The sequence below is a fragment of the Dermochelys coriacea genome, chromosome 6, assembly GCF_009764565.3.
Source record: "Dermochelys coriacea isolate rDerCor1 chromosome 6, rDerCor1.pri.v4, whole genome shotgun sequence".
In the NCBI taxonomy this organism is placed as follows: domain Eukaryota; kingdom Metazoa; phylum Chordata; order Testudines; family Dermochelyidae; genus Dermochelys; species Dermochelys coriacea.
Window position 1 is genome coordinate 105657367 of NC_050073.1, and position 17832 is coordinate 105675198.

At 40.4% G+C, this 17832-nt stretch overlaps 1 protein-coding gene across 3 annotated transcripts in view; it reads left to right on the forward strand.

The window, feature by feature from the left end:
* WDR25 (WD repeat domain 25) overlaps positions 1–8397 on the forward strand; it is a 134163-nt gene extending 125766 nt beyond the window's left edge. For all 3 annotated transcript variants that reach the window (XM_038405233.2, XM_038405235.2, XM_043516808.1), the window contains exons 5-7: positions 997–1167; positions 3984–4124; positions 4546–8397. In XM_038405233.2, coding sequence (XP_038261161.1) covers positions 997–1167; positions 3984–4124; positions 4546–4767 — 534 coding nt within the window. In that variant the 3' untranslated portion in view covers positions 4768–8397. The remainder of the gene's footprint in view (positions 1–996; positions 1168–3983; positions 4125–4545) is intronic.
* The last annotated feature ends 9435 nt before the right edge of the window (positions 8398–17832 follow it).

Genomic DNA, 17832 nt, shown 5'->3' on the forward strand with positions numbered 1-17832 from the left:
AAGGCGCTGTTTCTTTCGATGCCAGCTGTGAACTCCCTGGCTACCATATATGGTAGTTGGTAGATGGAGTCACAGATGCTGCTTCTTGGAAGAGGGAGTGGTTGGGCCAGCTTTGAGAGGTTCTTGGCCCTCTGGACTTGTGTTGGATTCCACAGCTCCAGCTCCTGAATACTCTTTGATGCAGTAGCTAATGATATGGAATTTAACATTAATTTATAAAATAAAGTAGTGCATAAAGTGGTGCTAACAAGTGTCCCTATATCCTTGTTGTCATGACAAAGAGGCTAATTTCTTAAGGTGTTGGATAGAAGTTTATACGAAGAAAATAGTGAAATAATACTTCCTTTTATATATTATTTAATTTCCCGTTGTGTATCATTAAATAAATATCATGTGACGTTATAACAATGCTTCTTTGATAAAATAGATGTAATACTGCACCATTTAAAATACTAGTGTGCTACTCTATTAATCATTTATCTATATTTAAAAATATGCTTTATGTGGCTTTAATGCAATGGTGCCCAAACTTTTCCTGTCCTGCCCCCCCACTACCAGTAATGGAATCTGTCCATGCTTCCCCTCCATTATTGCACAGCCAAGGCTTCCTCAGCAGAGGTGCTTGGGCTGAAGGCAAAGCTGGTGGCAGAACTGGGGACAGGGGTGGAGCTGGGGCTACAGGTGGAGCTGGTCTGGGGGCGGAGAGGGAATGAGGGCAGAGCTGGGCTGGCGGTGGAGCAGGGGACGGAGTGGAGTTGGGGCTGGTGGTGCTCCCACACTGCCCCTCATGGGGGGCTGGCCCAGACCCCACCGTGCACCCCCCAAACATTCCTCAGTGCCCTCCCCATGAGAAGGCATGCCGTACAATTTGGGGACCACTGTTTTAATGAAATACATGAGTTTGTTATGATGATACACTTGTCACCACTTCAAATGACCTCATTTACATTGTGAAATATAACCTATCCCAACATAATTGGTGTTCTTGTTTCATAGGTGATAAAAGTCTACAAAGCAGCAGTACAACAGACCTTGGACGTCCTCTTCCTTCCTGAAGGAAAAGAATTTCTTACAAGCACGGATGCAGTAAGCCGGGACTCAGCTGACCGTACGATCATTGCATGGGATTTCCACAGTGCTGCAAAAATTTCCAATCAGATTTTTCATGTAGGGTTAACACTTACTATTATTTGAATGCTGATTTAGTATATTACATTGTGAGCAGAGTAAAAAGCTTTTTATTTTTCCTAAACTGCTGTGAATTATTGATTAGTTTTGCTGCAAGTAGGGATGCGTGCAGCTTATATTAAATTACAGTACTTCTGTATGATTTGAAATAAGCCATTATAATGTTACTGTGATGTGTAAAATGCTACTTACTAAAAAGCAAGAGTGTTTTTCTATTTTAGCAACCCTTACTTACTCTCTGTAACTATAAGTGTGAAGTGACCTAGAGAATTGTGAGTGCCCTCCTTGGAAAAGTATTTCCGTTTCACTGCCTATTCACTGACATTTGAGCTAGTTTTCGGCAGGTACACAGGTAGAAATGTCAGTGTGTCCTGCCAACTGTGTACCAAAGTATTTGTTATAATATCATGTTTCCCACTCCAGTACCTTTCCCAGGACAGCAGAAGTAATGTATTTGGGGTGATCACAGGTGAAGGATTTGAGCAATAGCATGGTATATTCATGTAAATACACAGCAAAGGAAATAGCAGAGGCAAAATGGTGCTGGCAAAAAAATTACTTTAGCAAATACAGGTGTAACATTCCTTACAATATGTAACAGTCCAACCAAGTAATTCATTTACATGATGAATTGTCAAGAAAGGCTGGGAGCTTCAGAGAACAGTTAGTGAGTTAGTCCTTGCTCCCTTAGGCTCCTTTGAAAATCCCAGCCTAATCACTCTTGTAAGTTAAAGAATGCATGAGTGAAATGGGTTCAGGTAGTTCTACTTTTTTACTGAAAGAACTGTACTGGCAACAAGATGGAATGGATGATCTAGTAAGACACTTCTATCTCTAAATTCCACAATGATGTCTTTGTTCTGTTTTGGAGCAGCACACATCCTGGGTATGCAGCTTGACAGCATGCTAGTCTTTTGCTCTGGACAGAAAACGCTTCAGTGAATAAGCAAACTGCAAAGCAGGCATGTTCAGTGTACTGAGAAGTTTAAACAAGACAATTCTTTTGGAAATAGAGCATCACTGAATGTGGCAGTTACTTCACTCTTTAATATGGGAAATAAGTACTCTTAGTTTTGTAATATTCAATTTCTAATCTTCAAGATGCGAGTGTCTGGACTTTACTACTGTGCTAGAATGCAGATAAAAAACACATCATCTCACTACTCAGGAATGCACATTAAATAGGCCAAACTATCTATTTTTAATTTACTTCGTTCTGTAAAATAGCTGAACCCTTTTTGATCAAACTTACCCCCAAAATTTGACTGGAAACAGGGGGTTCTCATTTTTCACTCCTACATCTTTTCTGCCCGTTCTATCCAGTTTTACTATCATTTCCCAAGATTGTTTAAATTTTTCTCCCTGTGCCTTTCTTTTGTGTTTCCTCTCTCTAATACTCCTTACTTAACCGAGGGTTTGTCTATGTGGAGATTTAGTGTGTGGTAAACCAGGTTTAAATCTATAGCGCACCTGGTTGCTGTACACTAACTGGTTGTGTGGATCCTGCTACTGTGCACTGAAAGTCCCATAGTGTAGAACTGTGGAACTTTTAGTGCTTGGTAGAAGGGTCCACATGGCCAGTTGGTGCACAGCAAGCTGATGCACTGCAGATTGACACCCTGGCTTGCCATGCACTAAATCTCCATGTACACAAGCCCTCAATCCCCTAGTCTTTTTTCCTGTTGTCCCATCTTCTTCTACTTGCTAGTAATACTTCATCATTTCTCATTTGTAAATTTACCTTTAAGCTTTTATTTATATTTTTGCTGTCCAACATTTGAAAGAGCATAGCATTCCTTTTGCCCAACGCAATAATCTCGGATGTTTTCACTGTGCATAAACTGTGATTTATATTGAAACATAAAGTTGTACATTAGAACAAGAAATGAGCTAAAATCAGAACCTCTATTCCAATCGCCCTCCTCCTTAGAATTTCAGGGGTGGGAAGTTTGTATTTGTATCCCTGGATCTCAACCTGCCCCTGTGACTTTGGGTTGATTATGAAATCAGAGGAGGCACTTTTTCTCACTTTGGTTTGAATTTGGCTCATAAAGTTACCATCATTCACAATTCTAAACATTGGCCTAAGGCTAATGTGGATCCAAAAGTCACCTCCTTAGTCTCCATCTCTTCCTACAGCTGAACATTTTGAACTGAAAATAGTCGTGTTGAAAATCTTAATTCCTGACATCATTTGTGACTTCTGACGTCAGTAGGCTTAGAAAGATCAGTTGTAATTAACAAACTGTTTTTTTTCATGATACAGATAGCAACAAAAAGTTATTTTGTACTGGGGGTAAATCTTGCCCCTGCCTCTGTAACCAGAGAAGATTCTCTGGCAGCAGAACTGGGAGGGTTTAGGGAGTTAAACCTGGACTATGGAAGGGGGGTGGGAGTAGGACTAGAGGACCTACTGCTACATGGAACCTTTAGTCTTCCTCAGGCCCCAGAAGCTGTTTGAGTGCTTTTGGGCTGAAACTGCCTTTTTAAAGAGGAGAAAGAGAATATTCCTTCCCTATGCATTTGCCCAGCTCTTGCTCAGCCCAGCTAATTAGGGTAGATACCTGATTTAATATTTGCCCCATGTGAACTTTCAGGAGAATGTGTTGAGCAAATTGGGCATGGATTCCTTTTAAGTTTCTTCATGGTTACATATCTAAAATACGTCAATTCTCACCCATCTTCTAATCATTCAGATATGTTAGATCTACAAAAGACTTCCTGATTAATTTGAACAAGACTGTATTTCAGGCAACAAAAATACAGGAATGTCAATCTTCTCAACTATTTTTTAGGAGCGTTATACCTGTCCGAGTCTGACTCTGCACCCTAGAGAACCTGCATTTGTTGCTCAAACAAATGGAAACTACATGGCATTGTTTTCTATCCAACGACCATACAGAATCAACAAAAAGAAAAGATATGAAGGGCATAAGGTATTATTCTTCACCGGAAACTTAAAGTATTCAAGACTATAAGTAATATAACCAATTTCTCTTCTGTTAACGTGTCTGCTGACACTGTTGATTTATAAACCAGGGTAGATATTAATTGACTTGTTTCTTTTCCTGTCTGGTTTCCTGTAATGTAGTTAATTTAGAACGATACACATTATGAAGACAATGGAGATTAAAATAATGGAAGACTTTGTGAATTGTTAATAGCTTCACCAATTATTGATTGACTCGTGCTAATAATTAAAAGTCATAATAAGTCTGTCTTAATAAACACTTGGGGAAATAATTAGAGCATATTGTGTTAAAGAGACATTTTTAGTACATTAATGCATTTTCAGGAGGTTACATTACATTTCCCTAATTAGCATATTGATTTACTCTTATTCTTGACTCTTTACAGGTGGAAGGATTTGCAGTGGGCTGTGAATTTTCTCCAGATGGAACACTTCTAGTGACAGGAAGTTCAGAGGGCAAAATATTTTTCTATAACTATCACACTGCTAGAATTATTCACACTTTGTCTGCACATAACCAGGCTTGTGTGAGTGCAACTTTTCATCCAGTCCTTCCGTCAGTTCTTGCAACATGTGGCTGGGCTGGAGATATCAAGATCTGGCAATAATAAAACAGGGTTCCCTTTCAGAGTGAATCCAGCTAGTCCACATTAAAGACACGGGTGCTGGTTTTTCATCATAATAAACCAGTGTATGCAATTTGAATTTTTCTTATGAATGAGGGAGTCTGTTGTCATTTTGTATCTTCCATCCAAGCCTTCTAAGAGTAGGACTTTCAAAAGTCTTTGGAGCTGGTTTAAGTCTGGAAGTCAATGAGAGTTAGGCTAATACTGTGTGTTTTTGAAAATATCATCTAAGCTTTAAGCCTAAATTTGTTTTTTTATCAGTTGATGCCAAATGGGGTAAAAAGGAGGCTTAGTGGTAAATATTAAATTATACCAAAAATTAAAAAAAGACTGCAGCTTGCTGCTCTTAGTTATCTTAACATTAAGATCAGTGTTCAGGTTAATATAATAATATTTTACATTTATAACATCATTTTTCAAGCCAAAAGATCTCTACTTCCATGCAGTTCAGGATCACCATGCGGGAGAAATCTTCTCCTAAAGTGCAAAGGAAAAGGATCTCCTTTTCTACAGACCTCTGTTTAATTATTTAAGATCCATATCACCAATTATATGGTGGCTCTTCTTCAACTGGTATAAATTGTCATAGCACCATTGAAGCCAATAGAGCTATAGCAATTTAGACCAGCTAAAGATCTCCCCCAAATATTTTTACATAGTCAATTATGTGTATGAGAGAGATAGAAAAAATTCATCTTGTGCCTTTTAATGTCAACTTTAACTCTGACTCACAAGATATACTAACTCTTTAAACATATACATAGATTATTTAGAAGTTGTCTTTATATTGTAATGATTATGTTGAGAAGATAAATATGTCTTATGTGTCAGAGTTAAGACTGCTACCAGAATGTGTGAGATGAATTTTCACATATCAGTATTCTGATTAATTGATTTTAATGAACTACAGTGTTACAGAATATTTATGTCCATTTTAACTGAATATTTCCACATTTTTAACTAGTCTTTTTTGTGACAAAGCTGTAGTTTGCAGACGCGTTATTCTATGATCTAACTCTAAATTAAGGAAGCATTTTGTTTGAGACTATCAACTAGAAGAAAAGAGAGCATGTGCCACAGAAATGAAAGGGGGGAATCCCTTTTCTAATGAGACAAAGACCTGAATTTCAAACATGTGGTGGTCAGAACTGTAGGATAGTTAAGCCTCATATCCACATTTTGCTATTGAGTAACTAGAAAAAAGAAAGTAAAAAGAGATGGGAAGGGGAGCATCCAGTCACTTTTTGCTTCTAATTTGTTTGCTGCCATCATTGGCATATCAAAGCTAGTTCTTTCCCTATTAATTCCATTATAGTATTTCAGTCTATGAAAAAGAACTTTATTCAGATACTGGTAATATTGCAGCTCCATATTAACCCATGTATATTGCTATATCATAGAATCATAGAAATGTAGGGCTGGAACGGACCTTGAGAGGTCACCTTGTCCAGCCCCCTTTGCGCTGAGGCAGGACCAAGAAAACCTCAACCATTCCTGACAGATGTTTGTCTAAGATGATTTTAAAAACCTCCAATGACAGGTATTCCACAACTTCCCTTGAAACCTATTCTAGTGCTTAACTACCCTGATAGTTAGTTAGAAAGCTTTTTCTAATATCTAAGCTAAATCTCCCTTGCTGCAGCTTAAGACCATTATTTCTCTTTTCTTCAGTGGATGTGGAGAGCAACTGATCAATCCCCCTTATAACAGCCCTTAACGATTTTGAAGACTATTATCAGGTCCCCCCTAGTTCTCTTTTCTCAAGACTAAACATGCCCAGTTTTTTTTAACCTTTCGTCATAGGTCAGGTTTTCTAAACCTTCTATCATTTTTGTTGCTCTCCTCTGGACTCTCTCCAATTTGTCCACATCTTTTTCTTTAGGGCACTGACTCCGTGGGGGCTTCAGGGCTGGAGCACCCCCGGGGAAAAAATGGTGGGTGCTGAGCACACACTGGCAGCCCCCCTATCAGCTATCTCCCACCCCACCCCCCAGCACCTTCAGCCCCCTGGGCCCCATGGATCAGCATCTCCCCCTCCCTCTCTGCACCTCCCACCTACCGCAATCAGCTGTTTCGTAGCATTCAGGAGGCTGGGAGGAGTGAGGATGCGACGCATTTGGGGGAGGGGGGTGGAACTGGATGGGAAAAGGTGGGTTGGGGTGAAGCAGGGGCGGGAAGAGGTGGGACATTGGGGGAAGGGGTGGAGTGGGGGTAGATAGCAAATGTGAAAAATTGGGATGGGGGTGGGGGGTAATAGGAGCCCACATAAGAAAAAACCCCAAATATCGGGACTGTCCTGATAAAATCGGGACATCTTGTCACCCTATGTGGGTGCGGGGCCTGGGTTGGAGCTGGGGGTTGAGGCCACTCCCCCCCCCCCCCCCCCGGCACTTTGAAAAGTCGGTGCTTGTGATGGTGGCCAAAACTGGAGATGTATATCTATTTATGTATGTACATATGATATATGTTTGTAACTTACCTGGGTCTAAAAAAAGTAAATATATAATTAGTGTATATATATTCATGTATTTAAATGCCCTGACGCAAAATAAGACTTACTGTATGATATGTATTCATTCAAATAGCAAATCATCTACTTCCAAAGTGAAGCTAAATAAAAGGAAAACCCAACCACAGTCTCTGAACTGGTAAATAGAGAGCTGCACAGATATAAAATTTAGATCCACATCCATCTGTAATCCACAAACATGGTCCAAGGATAGCCGCGGATGTGGATATCTGCAGATATAAAGCAGATATCTGCAGGTTTGCAGGGCTCTACTGATGAAATATTATATTATGAAAAAAAATTAAAAACCACCACCCTCTTGTTGAGCTCTCTTGGAATCAAGGTGAGCTGAAATGCTTTTTAAATACATATAAAATCTGATTCATTAAGCACCAAGTCCTCCTTATCTTTACTCATGCAGGTAGTGCTTTGGGAGTCAATGGGACGACTCACTTGAGTCAGACAAGTAAGATTTAGCCATCAGAAAATATGTGGTTAGAATTAAGAATTACAAATAAATACTTTTATTATAAAATGTAATTATTTAAAAATAATGTATCCTTTTATTTTTCCATCTTGGATTGAGTGCAGGGTTCTGTGTTTCAAATGCAAGAGTTGATGTCATCACTATCACCTATAGTATGCACAGCTTTATTCATGTGTCTTTGCCTGAGACATTTGTAATAGGCCCATCACAACTGATGGAGTTAAGGCTGGCACCAACTTTTGCAGTCAAGGCCGTGGTTTACTTTTAAAACGCATTAATTTATAATGGTAGTCTTGTGCCTATATTTTCTTGAGCCTAGTCCTCCAAAATGATCCGGGCCTGTGCAGAGTCCCACTAATTTCAGAAGGATTCCACATGTGCTTTGCAAGATCAGGACTGTAGGGCCTTAACCTGCACCACAGAAGTCAATAGGATTTTATGTCCAAAACAGTTGATAGTATTCAGTTTTATAGAGCATTTCAGTACCATCTTTAAGGTTTGTTTCGGCTGTTGGTCTTGAGAGTCTGTTTATTCATGTTTGTGTTGTATATTTACAAATAGAGTGTTAAGGTGCCCAGAGCAATTTAATACTCTTCTTTGGATTGGTAATTTGAATCAAAAGAAAACAAATTAATCCATAGTGTTATCTTTGGGTGTCTTATTTTGGACATGATATCATTTTCATCATTCTTCCTATTGCTTAGAATGTTGCATATCTTCTTTATTCTTCATGACTCTATAGTTCAGGCTGAGTTCCATTTTGCACTTAAAGAAGAGATTTAGCCTCTTGTTGTTCATCTAAAATATTGTGTATCCTCTCCAAACTTATAGCATTTACTCTTTGAGTAAAGAATGAATATTCTGAGAATTTACAAATAAATCGGTTACTTTGAGTTCGTTAGTTTTAAAATAATTCCTTTGAGAAATTTAGCCAGTCAGTTTTTTTTGACCTGAATGATCTTAATAATGGAATAACAGACTCAGACTTTCAAAATCTTGTGCATATGCTGTATTTGAAAATAGGCTGTAATTAAGCTAAGTTATTAATGATAGTTGTAGCTAATGGTTAACTCAAATAGGCTAAAACAGGGTTCAACAATACACGTAGGGGTATTGTAACATCTGAGGTAATTCAACCAGTCATCACTCTTCCTCTGTAACTAATTTGCATGCAATAGCTATATTAGTTGTAATGAGCAAGTGGTATGAAGGACACTGGAGATGTGTCAAGGGTTCTAACTGGTAGATGCACTGCTGCCTCAGCTCCTCTGTGCACTAAGGCAGCCCTGCTGGGAAACTGAGAAGAGTGCATGGATGGCCAGAGTCATTGGGACCCAAGGAATGGGTTCCCCTCACCTCTTCACATAGCTCTCAGTAACACAGATCTCTAAACCAATACACTGATGGCAAATTAAGGACCCAATTCATCAGTACACTAAGGTTGCTTTGTGTTGCTCTGGTGTGCTGGTGAATCTGCCCTCTAAAGTTCAATAAATATATTAATTACTTAAGGTTGATACAAAATACCCAAAATCAGTAGAAACATTGCACAATGACATTCGTTTTGGGTTTCTTATTTGCTCTATGTATGACATTTTTAATAATTTCTGAAAAACAAGGAAATTTTCGCACAACAAACTGCATTAATATCAAACTGCAAGGTTGAGAATACATGTTAGTAATTTAAGAATAAAAATAATTACAGATATGTTATAATTATACCAAACCTAGGCATTATAAACTCAGGAAGTTCAAAGTTAAAGTGACACAAAAAATATTCAAATATTTGAGGTACGGAATACACAAGAAAGGCACCCAGGCAACTTTAAATCTGTCCTGTAGGTAGACCATGAAGAGAAAAATATGGGGAAATGTCATTAAAATAAGTTTAATCTAATCTGGACCAGAAACACTAAAATGCCTTAGTTTTTATGGAGTGCAGCTAAGATTGTTTGGGTGCCTTAAATGTGCATTTCCATACCATTTCTTTGAAGTGTAATCTTAATGCTGAATTTCCTGTGTTTGTGTTACTTGGTTTTGGGACCTTAGCTCCACGTTAGCATAGTTTTTTGCCTTTGAATAAGGATTGTGAATTTGGCTTGCATCTGCCAGATTAGTTTAGGAAAGTATTTCAAATAAAGTGTGGTCATTTTGCACAGTAAATTGTCTCTCTCAAAAATACTGATGTCAAATCCATAATGCATGTATAACAGTAATTGTTTTTCACATGTAACAGTGTTTTATTCTGCTGATTTAATCTTCCTTGACACAAATATAACAGTTCATTACCATTCTTCATGTGCTCAGTTTAAGACATTTTAAAAGGCTTTATGAGAAGCATCTGTCCATTGTAACATTCCAGTGAATGGCAGATTTGAATCAAGAATATCACAAAAAACGGAAGATGGTATTTTAGCAAGCAAAATCAATTCTTTTTATTTGCAGTTCAGAACCATACTTGAGGTCCAAACACTCCAGAATTTTTAGACTATTTGAAATCTGGATCCAAATTTTGTGGACTAAGATCTTCTCTAGTTTTAATTTGCTTGCACAAATGACATGCAAATTGAACCAAGGGGCTTTGGACCAAGGGGCTTTGAATTTGAGCAGACCAGGCAACATATAGTAACAAGTAATTGTTCAGAGTTTTCTCAATTTCATGCTACTTTTTAGTGCAAGCCATTTCACAGTGGCATGGATTTTTAATTTCTTTAGAAATTTTATCAATGTGCCACCATATCACAGGGAAGATTGGTCCAGTCCCAGCTCTGACTAATTCATTGCTTCCCAGCTGAGGTGTGGGGTTAAGGTGTCAGGTGATAGCCATCAAGAGTTTAATTGAGCTGAAGAACTGCAGGGAGCAGGTAGGCTCCTGTAGTAGGCTGTGGAGCAGGGGAAAGAACCCTGCTACAAGGTATAGTGGAGAGTGAGAACTGCAGGGAGACTCCAGTGGGTTGATCTTGGACCAGAATAAGGACTGGAGGGGCAGAGAGAAGATGTGGAAAAGCCCCTGGGAATAGTAGCCCATGTTGGGCAGAGGAACTAATTTATTTTGTCTAAGGTTCTGCATAATCAATAAGGCCCTGAGGCAAGGGCCTGAAATGGACTGGGATGGTTTTGAGCTTTCCTGGGCTGGGGAGCTAGCTAGTAAGTGTACACCCCATTTTGACAGTGTATCGAAAATGGTTTAAATCTCTTCAAAGGCAGCATTCGATTTATCTACTGTAGCCTAATCTATGTTCTTTTAAGAAATGAAATATCAAAATGTAGATTACATTGGCATCAGGTCTCCAGGAATGGCTGGAGTTTTTCATTCTTCTAAGAACTGTGTTACATTATCTGATCTTTTGACAGGTTATATTCACAACATTAACTTGTGAACATCGTTACTAATTTGGAACTCAAATTTGACGATTGAATATATCTTAGCACTGTGATGTCAATTAAGTTGTCAGTATAAACCAAAGACAAGTTCTCTAATCAACACACATTCCGATAGATCCATCTCTCGGGTAAAAAGTACTATCTGGGCTGCAAACAAGGATCGATGTGATCAGCTGAAGCTTTTGAAACACAGTGAATCGTTAGTGAATTTATTTTATTCATAATACAGTAATCCAGTGTTTCCCAAACTTGGGACGCTGCTTGTTCAGGGAAAGCCCCTGGCGGGCCAGACCGGTATGTTTATCTGCTGTGTAAACAGTTCGGCCAATCACGGCTCCCACTGGCTGCCGTTTGCCAGTACGTCCCTCGGCCCACGCTGCTTCCTGCAGCCCCCATTGGCCTGCAGCGGCAAACGGTGGCCAGTGGGAGCCTCGATCGGCTGAACTTGCGGATGCGGCAGGTAAACAAACCAGCCCGGCCCGCCAGAGGCTTTCCCTGAACAAGCGGCTTTCCAAGTTTGGGAAACACTGCAGTAATCAATACAGGTCTTAAAGTTGGCTGTAGGAGAGGTTCCAGTTTACTAGGAAGATCTACAGAGTATTATGCATTACTGCCAAACCAGATGTCTGTTGTATCTAAAAGGAAAGTAGCTGTACACTGTGATTAAATTAACAATGACAGTTTGAAGTGACCAACACTGTGTGGATAAAACAAGCCCACCTCTTTATATTTTTATTGCTTTATTTCCATGTTTGTTTAAAAGAACAATTGATGATTGCATTCTCTGTTAACAAAGGTATCATTTAACACAAGGGTGACAAAGGAGCTACACCATTCAGATCCTCTTATTCTTCTCCCTCTGTCTTTGAGGACTGGGAATGGGTCACTATGATTCGGGAGCCCACTCCAGCCCTTCAGGTGCAATATTGACTATACAGGTGTTCTGCCTCAACTCTGCAGCCTGTATTGGAATAATAATGCACATATTCACATTGCAATGACTGTGTTTCATAGCAGAAAACAAAGATTGTTTAAAATGTGAAGACAAAGCAAAACCAGCACAGGCCAAAATCATGGAGTCTGTAGTTTTCTCTTATTCTGATGATAAGACAGGATTTGTTTTATGAGAATTTTGGAATGTTTTAATGAGACATTTACAGTTTCATTCAGCTAGGCCTTCAGTTCGAAGTATCTGTCCTGGTTTCCTGGGCTAATTCCTCCTGCCCCATCACTCTTGTTTCATCCTCAGTGTCTTCTTCAGTGTCCTCTTTCATCACCTTCCTCTCTGCATTAAAACACATCATAGTCTTCTACATCATCTTCACTAGATTATACTTGCCTCGCATCCCTCCTTCTCAGTAGCTTTGTACTCAGACATGACTACTCGCTCTGTATTCATTCTCTCTCCAGTAACTCTCTCCTTGATTTCCTTCAGTCTGGCTTTTGCCACTTTCATTCTATTGAAACTATCATTAACAAGATAGTCAGAGACCAGTTCTTGGTCAAATCACAAAGTATCTTTCTCTATCTGCCACCTCTAATATGGTTGATCACTACCTCCTTCTGCAAATCTTCTCTTTCGTTTTCTAAAACTCAGTACTCCCTGGTTCTCTTTCTACTTCAAATTGATATTTTGGCATTTCCTTTGGTGGTTCTTTTTTTGATCATCCCTCCTGCTTTCTGGAGTCCCCAGTGGGTCTCTTTAGCCTTCTCCCCATTTCCCTCTGTCCTTGCTGATAAGTCCTATGTCTATCTCTTCTGTTTCTCTGACATCTCCCCTAGGTGTCTTGCGCCACCTCAAAAGCTGGAATTATGGGGAATTAAAAACTAAATTGATCTCCAGGGAAATTCATCATTGTAGAAGGACCCTCCACTGGTAGTTTCATCCTTACTCTGTTCTCTCTGTGAAATTCACCTGTTCATTGTGCAAAGTCTGAGTAGCTCTGCTTTGTGTGGGGACCTGCTGCAAAGGGGAGCAGCCTATGGATGCAAATAGTGGCCACTGCCCCTCCACTTATCTGATGTAAAGGGTTAGAGACACTGGATCCTTGCCCCATCCACCTCAATATCCCAATACCTGCATCCTCCTCCTATTTAGAGTCTATCCACATAGCATTCAGGGGCGATGGAGCCCACTCCAGTGTTGTTCTGCCTGTATGCCCTGTCTGGGGTACTTGGGGGCTCAGTGTGAAAGGCCTTGAGGGAGCCCTTTGCACACGACTGTATTTCACCCTACGAGAATGCTCCAAGTTGCTCAAATCTGGCAATTTCTGTCAGGAAAATATCAAGAGCTACCTCGGTTTGGATCATCCATTTCTCTCCTGTTTTCTTCAATCAGCCACAAAGCCCCAGGTAATGTTCCTACTTCTGAACTGAATGAAGCACCAGTAAATTGTCTGAAGCATATCCTCAGAGCAGCAATTTATATAAATAGAAAATTGCTTGAAAGAGCCTCAGAGCACTGTCCCTGGTGCAGATCTGTTTGACACTGCAGTTTTCTTGCATCCATCTACTTTAAATGAACACAGCAAAAGAATGACCTCCCACTATCACTTTTTTTATCCTCCACATGTGACCGCTGGTGTGTTTCATTCATGTCCCACATAGACATCTCCTGTGGCATCAGCTCCTCTGTAACCTTTATATTAATTGGTATCAATGAATTCTCATCACCATAGATGTATGAGATCTTTTGTCCCTAGATGTGTACTAAATATGTTACCTAAGTTATGTACGCTACATCATCATATTTTATGGGACCAATACTGAAGTCCTTTTTCAGCCTTTTTTCTGTATTTTTGTTCAGTCCTTACTCCATTGAGTTTCCATTCAAAGCATCTGGCACCAGCCACTGTCAGAAGACAGGATACTGGACTAGATGGATTATTGGTCTGATCCAGGGTAACCATTTTTATGTTAAGCTATTTATGCAGTTCACATTTTGAACTTTGGTCTTGATTTTAGCTGTGCATGCTTTAATATTCCTCTTATTAAATCTGTAGAATACTGTACTCCCCATTGAAGGAACTAATTAAACTACACATGAAACACTGCTGGTTGTGTACCATATTGTGTATTGTAGGTGATCCTCTGAACTACTTAAACGCCACATTCTGAGCTTCAGTTGTCCAGGCCCTCTGCATTGGGCTTCTGGATTTCACTGTGAGAGAAGTCTAGATACCTCAGAGCGGGAAGGCTGGAGCACAACATCTTCTCTAATGAGTGAAGCAACAGTAATAAATATAAAACCTTTTTGCCTTTTAGAATCACGTATATTGGATTAAAATTTTCTGCTGGGCTAAATGGGCAAAATGTGACAAAATACTTGATAAAACTCAACCACTGTATTTTGAACAAATTTCAGGATTTTTATTAACGTTTAGAATTTTTTTGTCATTAAAATTCAGCAGTAGTCAGAAAAGTATGTGTGTCTAGTTCGTTTGTGTTTTTCTGACATTCACTTATTCCCAGACCTTCCAAGAGCTGGAACCCCTTCCATCTCTTTATTTGCTCATTCTAGGAATGGTGTCCCTAACTTCTGTTTTTCAGAGGATGAAGATGGATGGCAGGAGAGAGACCACTTGATCATTACCTGTTGGGTTCACTCCCTCTGGGGCACCTGGCATTGGCCACTGTTGGCAGACAGGATACTGGGCTGGATGGACCTTTGGTCTGACCCAGTATGGCCATTCTTATGTTCTTATCAAATAACGTGGGTTGGGACCTCGCTGTTGGAGACACTGCCCCTCTCTCTTCTTGTGCCATACTATCTCAGGTGGAATGGGTGGAATCACTTGAGCTAGCTCTCTCACAGATAAAAAGAGAGGGAGCTGACAGTAAAGCATTCTCTGTGAAGGGTCTTTGGCTCTGGAACATGCTCCCCCCATCCTGTCTCAGTCTAACATAACCGAAGTCTATTTTCCTTCAGAGCACACAGCAAGACACTTTTATTTATGTGGGCTGCTATGGAGATGGGCCTTGCGAGAACTCAGAGGTATGGGGAGAGGGGAGTTGCTAGTTATGCAAGTGATCTAATTTGTTTCATAATCTATGGTGAGGATACCTAAAGCCATTGTTAGCCCCCTCCCCTTTTTTTTTGTTTTTATCTAAATTTTCAATACACCTCTGTGATGGGGCGTCCGCCTCATGCTGGCATGTAAAGAATTAAAAGAGGCCTAGAGAGGCTGCTTGGTGCACCACCAGTAGCAGAATGGCTGCAAAGAGCAGCCAATTAGGACCCAGCAGGCTCACATAAAAGGAGCTGCAGGGCAGAGCAAACATCAGTTGGTACTGGGAACCCAAGGGGTGAGGACTGTGTCCCTAACAAGCTGAAAGAAAGCTAGCACCATGGACAGGTCAGTTGCTGGCAGGGACCAGGGAAGTAAGAGGGAGCTCCTGGCTAGCTGCAGGGACTCAGCAGCTGAGTGCCCTGAGGCAAGGGAGAAGAAGGTGCTGGGGCTATGGGGAAGTGGCCCAGGGGATCATAGCAGCAGTGAGAGGAAGTAGAGACACAGCAAGAGGCTGCTATCCATAGGCTCCCTGGTCTGGGACCTGGAGTTGTGGATGGGCCTGGGTCCTCCCCACTTGCCACTGGGAAGTGCCATGATTATTGGACTGAGACAACTAATACCTGGAAGGGGAAAACACAGATGGTGACACAGTAGGAGGGCTGAGTTGCGAAAAGGATGCTGTGGTTCCTGAGGCTGCAAGAGGGGCTGCAGGCAGATGAGGAGACGGAGTGACAACATGGAAGCTGTGGACAGAGGGTATCAGCCTTGAGCTAATCCCCAGTGTGACCAAGAGGAGGTGCCTGTCTGGCAGTGAGTGATGCGCCCCATGACAACCCCCTTCCCTAATATGAAATTCAATTGTACGTTCTTTTTGAAATGGGAGGGTAGGACAACTTGCTTCCTTCAAGGCAACTGTCAACAAATTCTATCAATTTGCCCAGCAGAGTACACTCTTAATGGGGACCAATATCAAATCTGGAATTGATTGGAATTTTCCCCCTGCAAAATACTTTGTCAAAAACAAATATTGAAAAAATTCAACCATAAACTGAAAAATGTTTGGTTTGGCACATTTTGGTTTTCCAGTGAAAAATCAAAAATTTTCAAGGTAAACAGAAACTTCCCACAAAAAGTTTTGTTTAATTAAAACCCCAAATTTCAACCATAAGAATGGCCATAGCTCAGTGGTTTGAGCATTGGCCTGCTTAAACCCAGGGTTGTGAGTTCAATCCTTGAGGGGGCCATTTAGGGATCTGGGGCCAAAATTGGGGATTGGTCCTGCTTTGAGCAGGGGGTGGGACCAGATGACCTCCTGAGGTCCCTTCCAACCCGGATATTCTATGATTTCATAAAGTCTAAACACATAGTTACAAGTTCAATACCCATCTTAACCATACTAACACACAGGTGAAACAGACTGGTTTCTAGCAATGAATTTGTTGCTGCTTGGCTAAGGCCTAAAGAGCTGGCACCTGATCTGCCAGCACCACATCATGCTTAAAAGATTAAACATTTTTACAGTAGTGCATAGAGAACCCTGCATAGGGAGTGGAGCTGCTCAATGTAATTTATGAATATGCTCACCTGGTTATCATGGACCGGAAGGGACCTTGAGTGGTCATCTAGTCCAGTCCCCTGCCTCGTGGCAGGACTAAGTATTATCTAGACCATTCCTGACAGGTGTTTGTCTAACCTGCTCTTAAAAATCTCCAATGATGGAGATTCTACCACCTCTCTAGGCAATTTATTCCAGTGCTTAATCACCCTGACAATTAGGAAGTTTTTCCTAATGTCCAAACTAAACCTCTCTTGCTGCAATTTAAGCCCATTGCTTCTTGTCCTATCCTCCCTCCCCAATTTTTCTCCATCCTTGTAACAACCTTTTACATACTTGAAAACTGTTATCATGTCCCCTCTCAGTCTTCTCTTTTTCTATACTAAACAAACACAATTTTTTCAATCTTCCCTCATAGGTCATATTTTAATCATTTTTGCTGCTCTTCACTGGACTTTCTCCAATTTGACCACATCCTTCCTGAAACGTGGCGCCCAGAACTGGACACAAAACTCCAGTTGAGGCCTAATCAGTGCAGAGTAGAGCGGAAGAACTACTTCTCGTGTCTTGCTTATAACACTCCTGCTAATAGCTTTTATTCTTTTGTGCTCACAGCCTTTGGCCCTCTGGTTCAAGCCAGTCCTATATATGGGCCCTTTATTTCCTTCCTGCCTGTTTTTTCTTACAGCTTCCTATTAAATGAAATTAATATATTATATACATTTAGTTTAATAGGGAGCTGTAAGGAAAAACAGGAAGGAAGAAAATAAAGGCTCAAGATAAGATACAGCTCAGCAAACAGTTGAGGGTTCTTAAGGATCAGTGCCAGACCTATTGGCTCTGAGGACTTTGGACCCAATGGCTTTCTGAGCCTACAGGACTGGCTTGAACCAGAGGGCCAAAGGCTGTACTGTAGGCTCAGAAAGCCATTGGGTCCAAAGTCCTCAGAGCCAATGGGTCTGGCACTGATCCTTAAGAACCCTCAACTGTTTGCTGAGCTGTATCTTATCTTGAGCCTTTATTTTCTTCCTTCCTGTTTTTCCTTACAGCTCCCTATTAAACTAAATTAATATATATATTATAATAGTATATTATATAATAG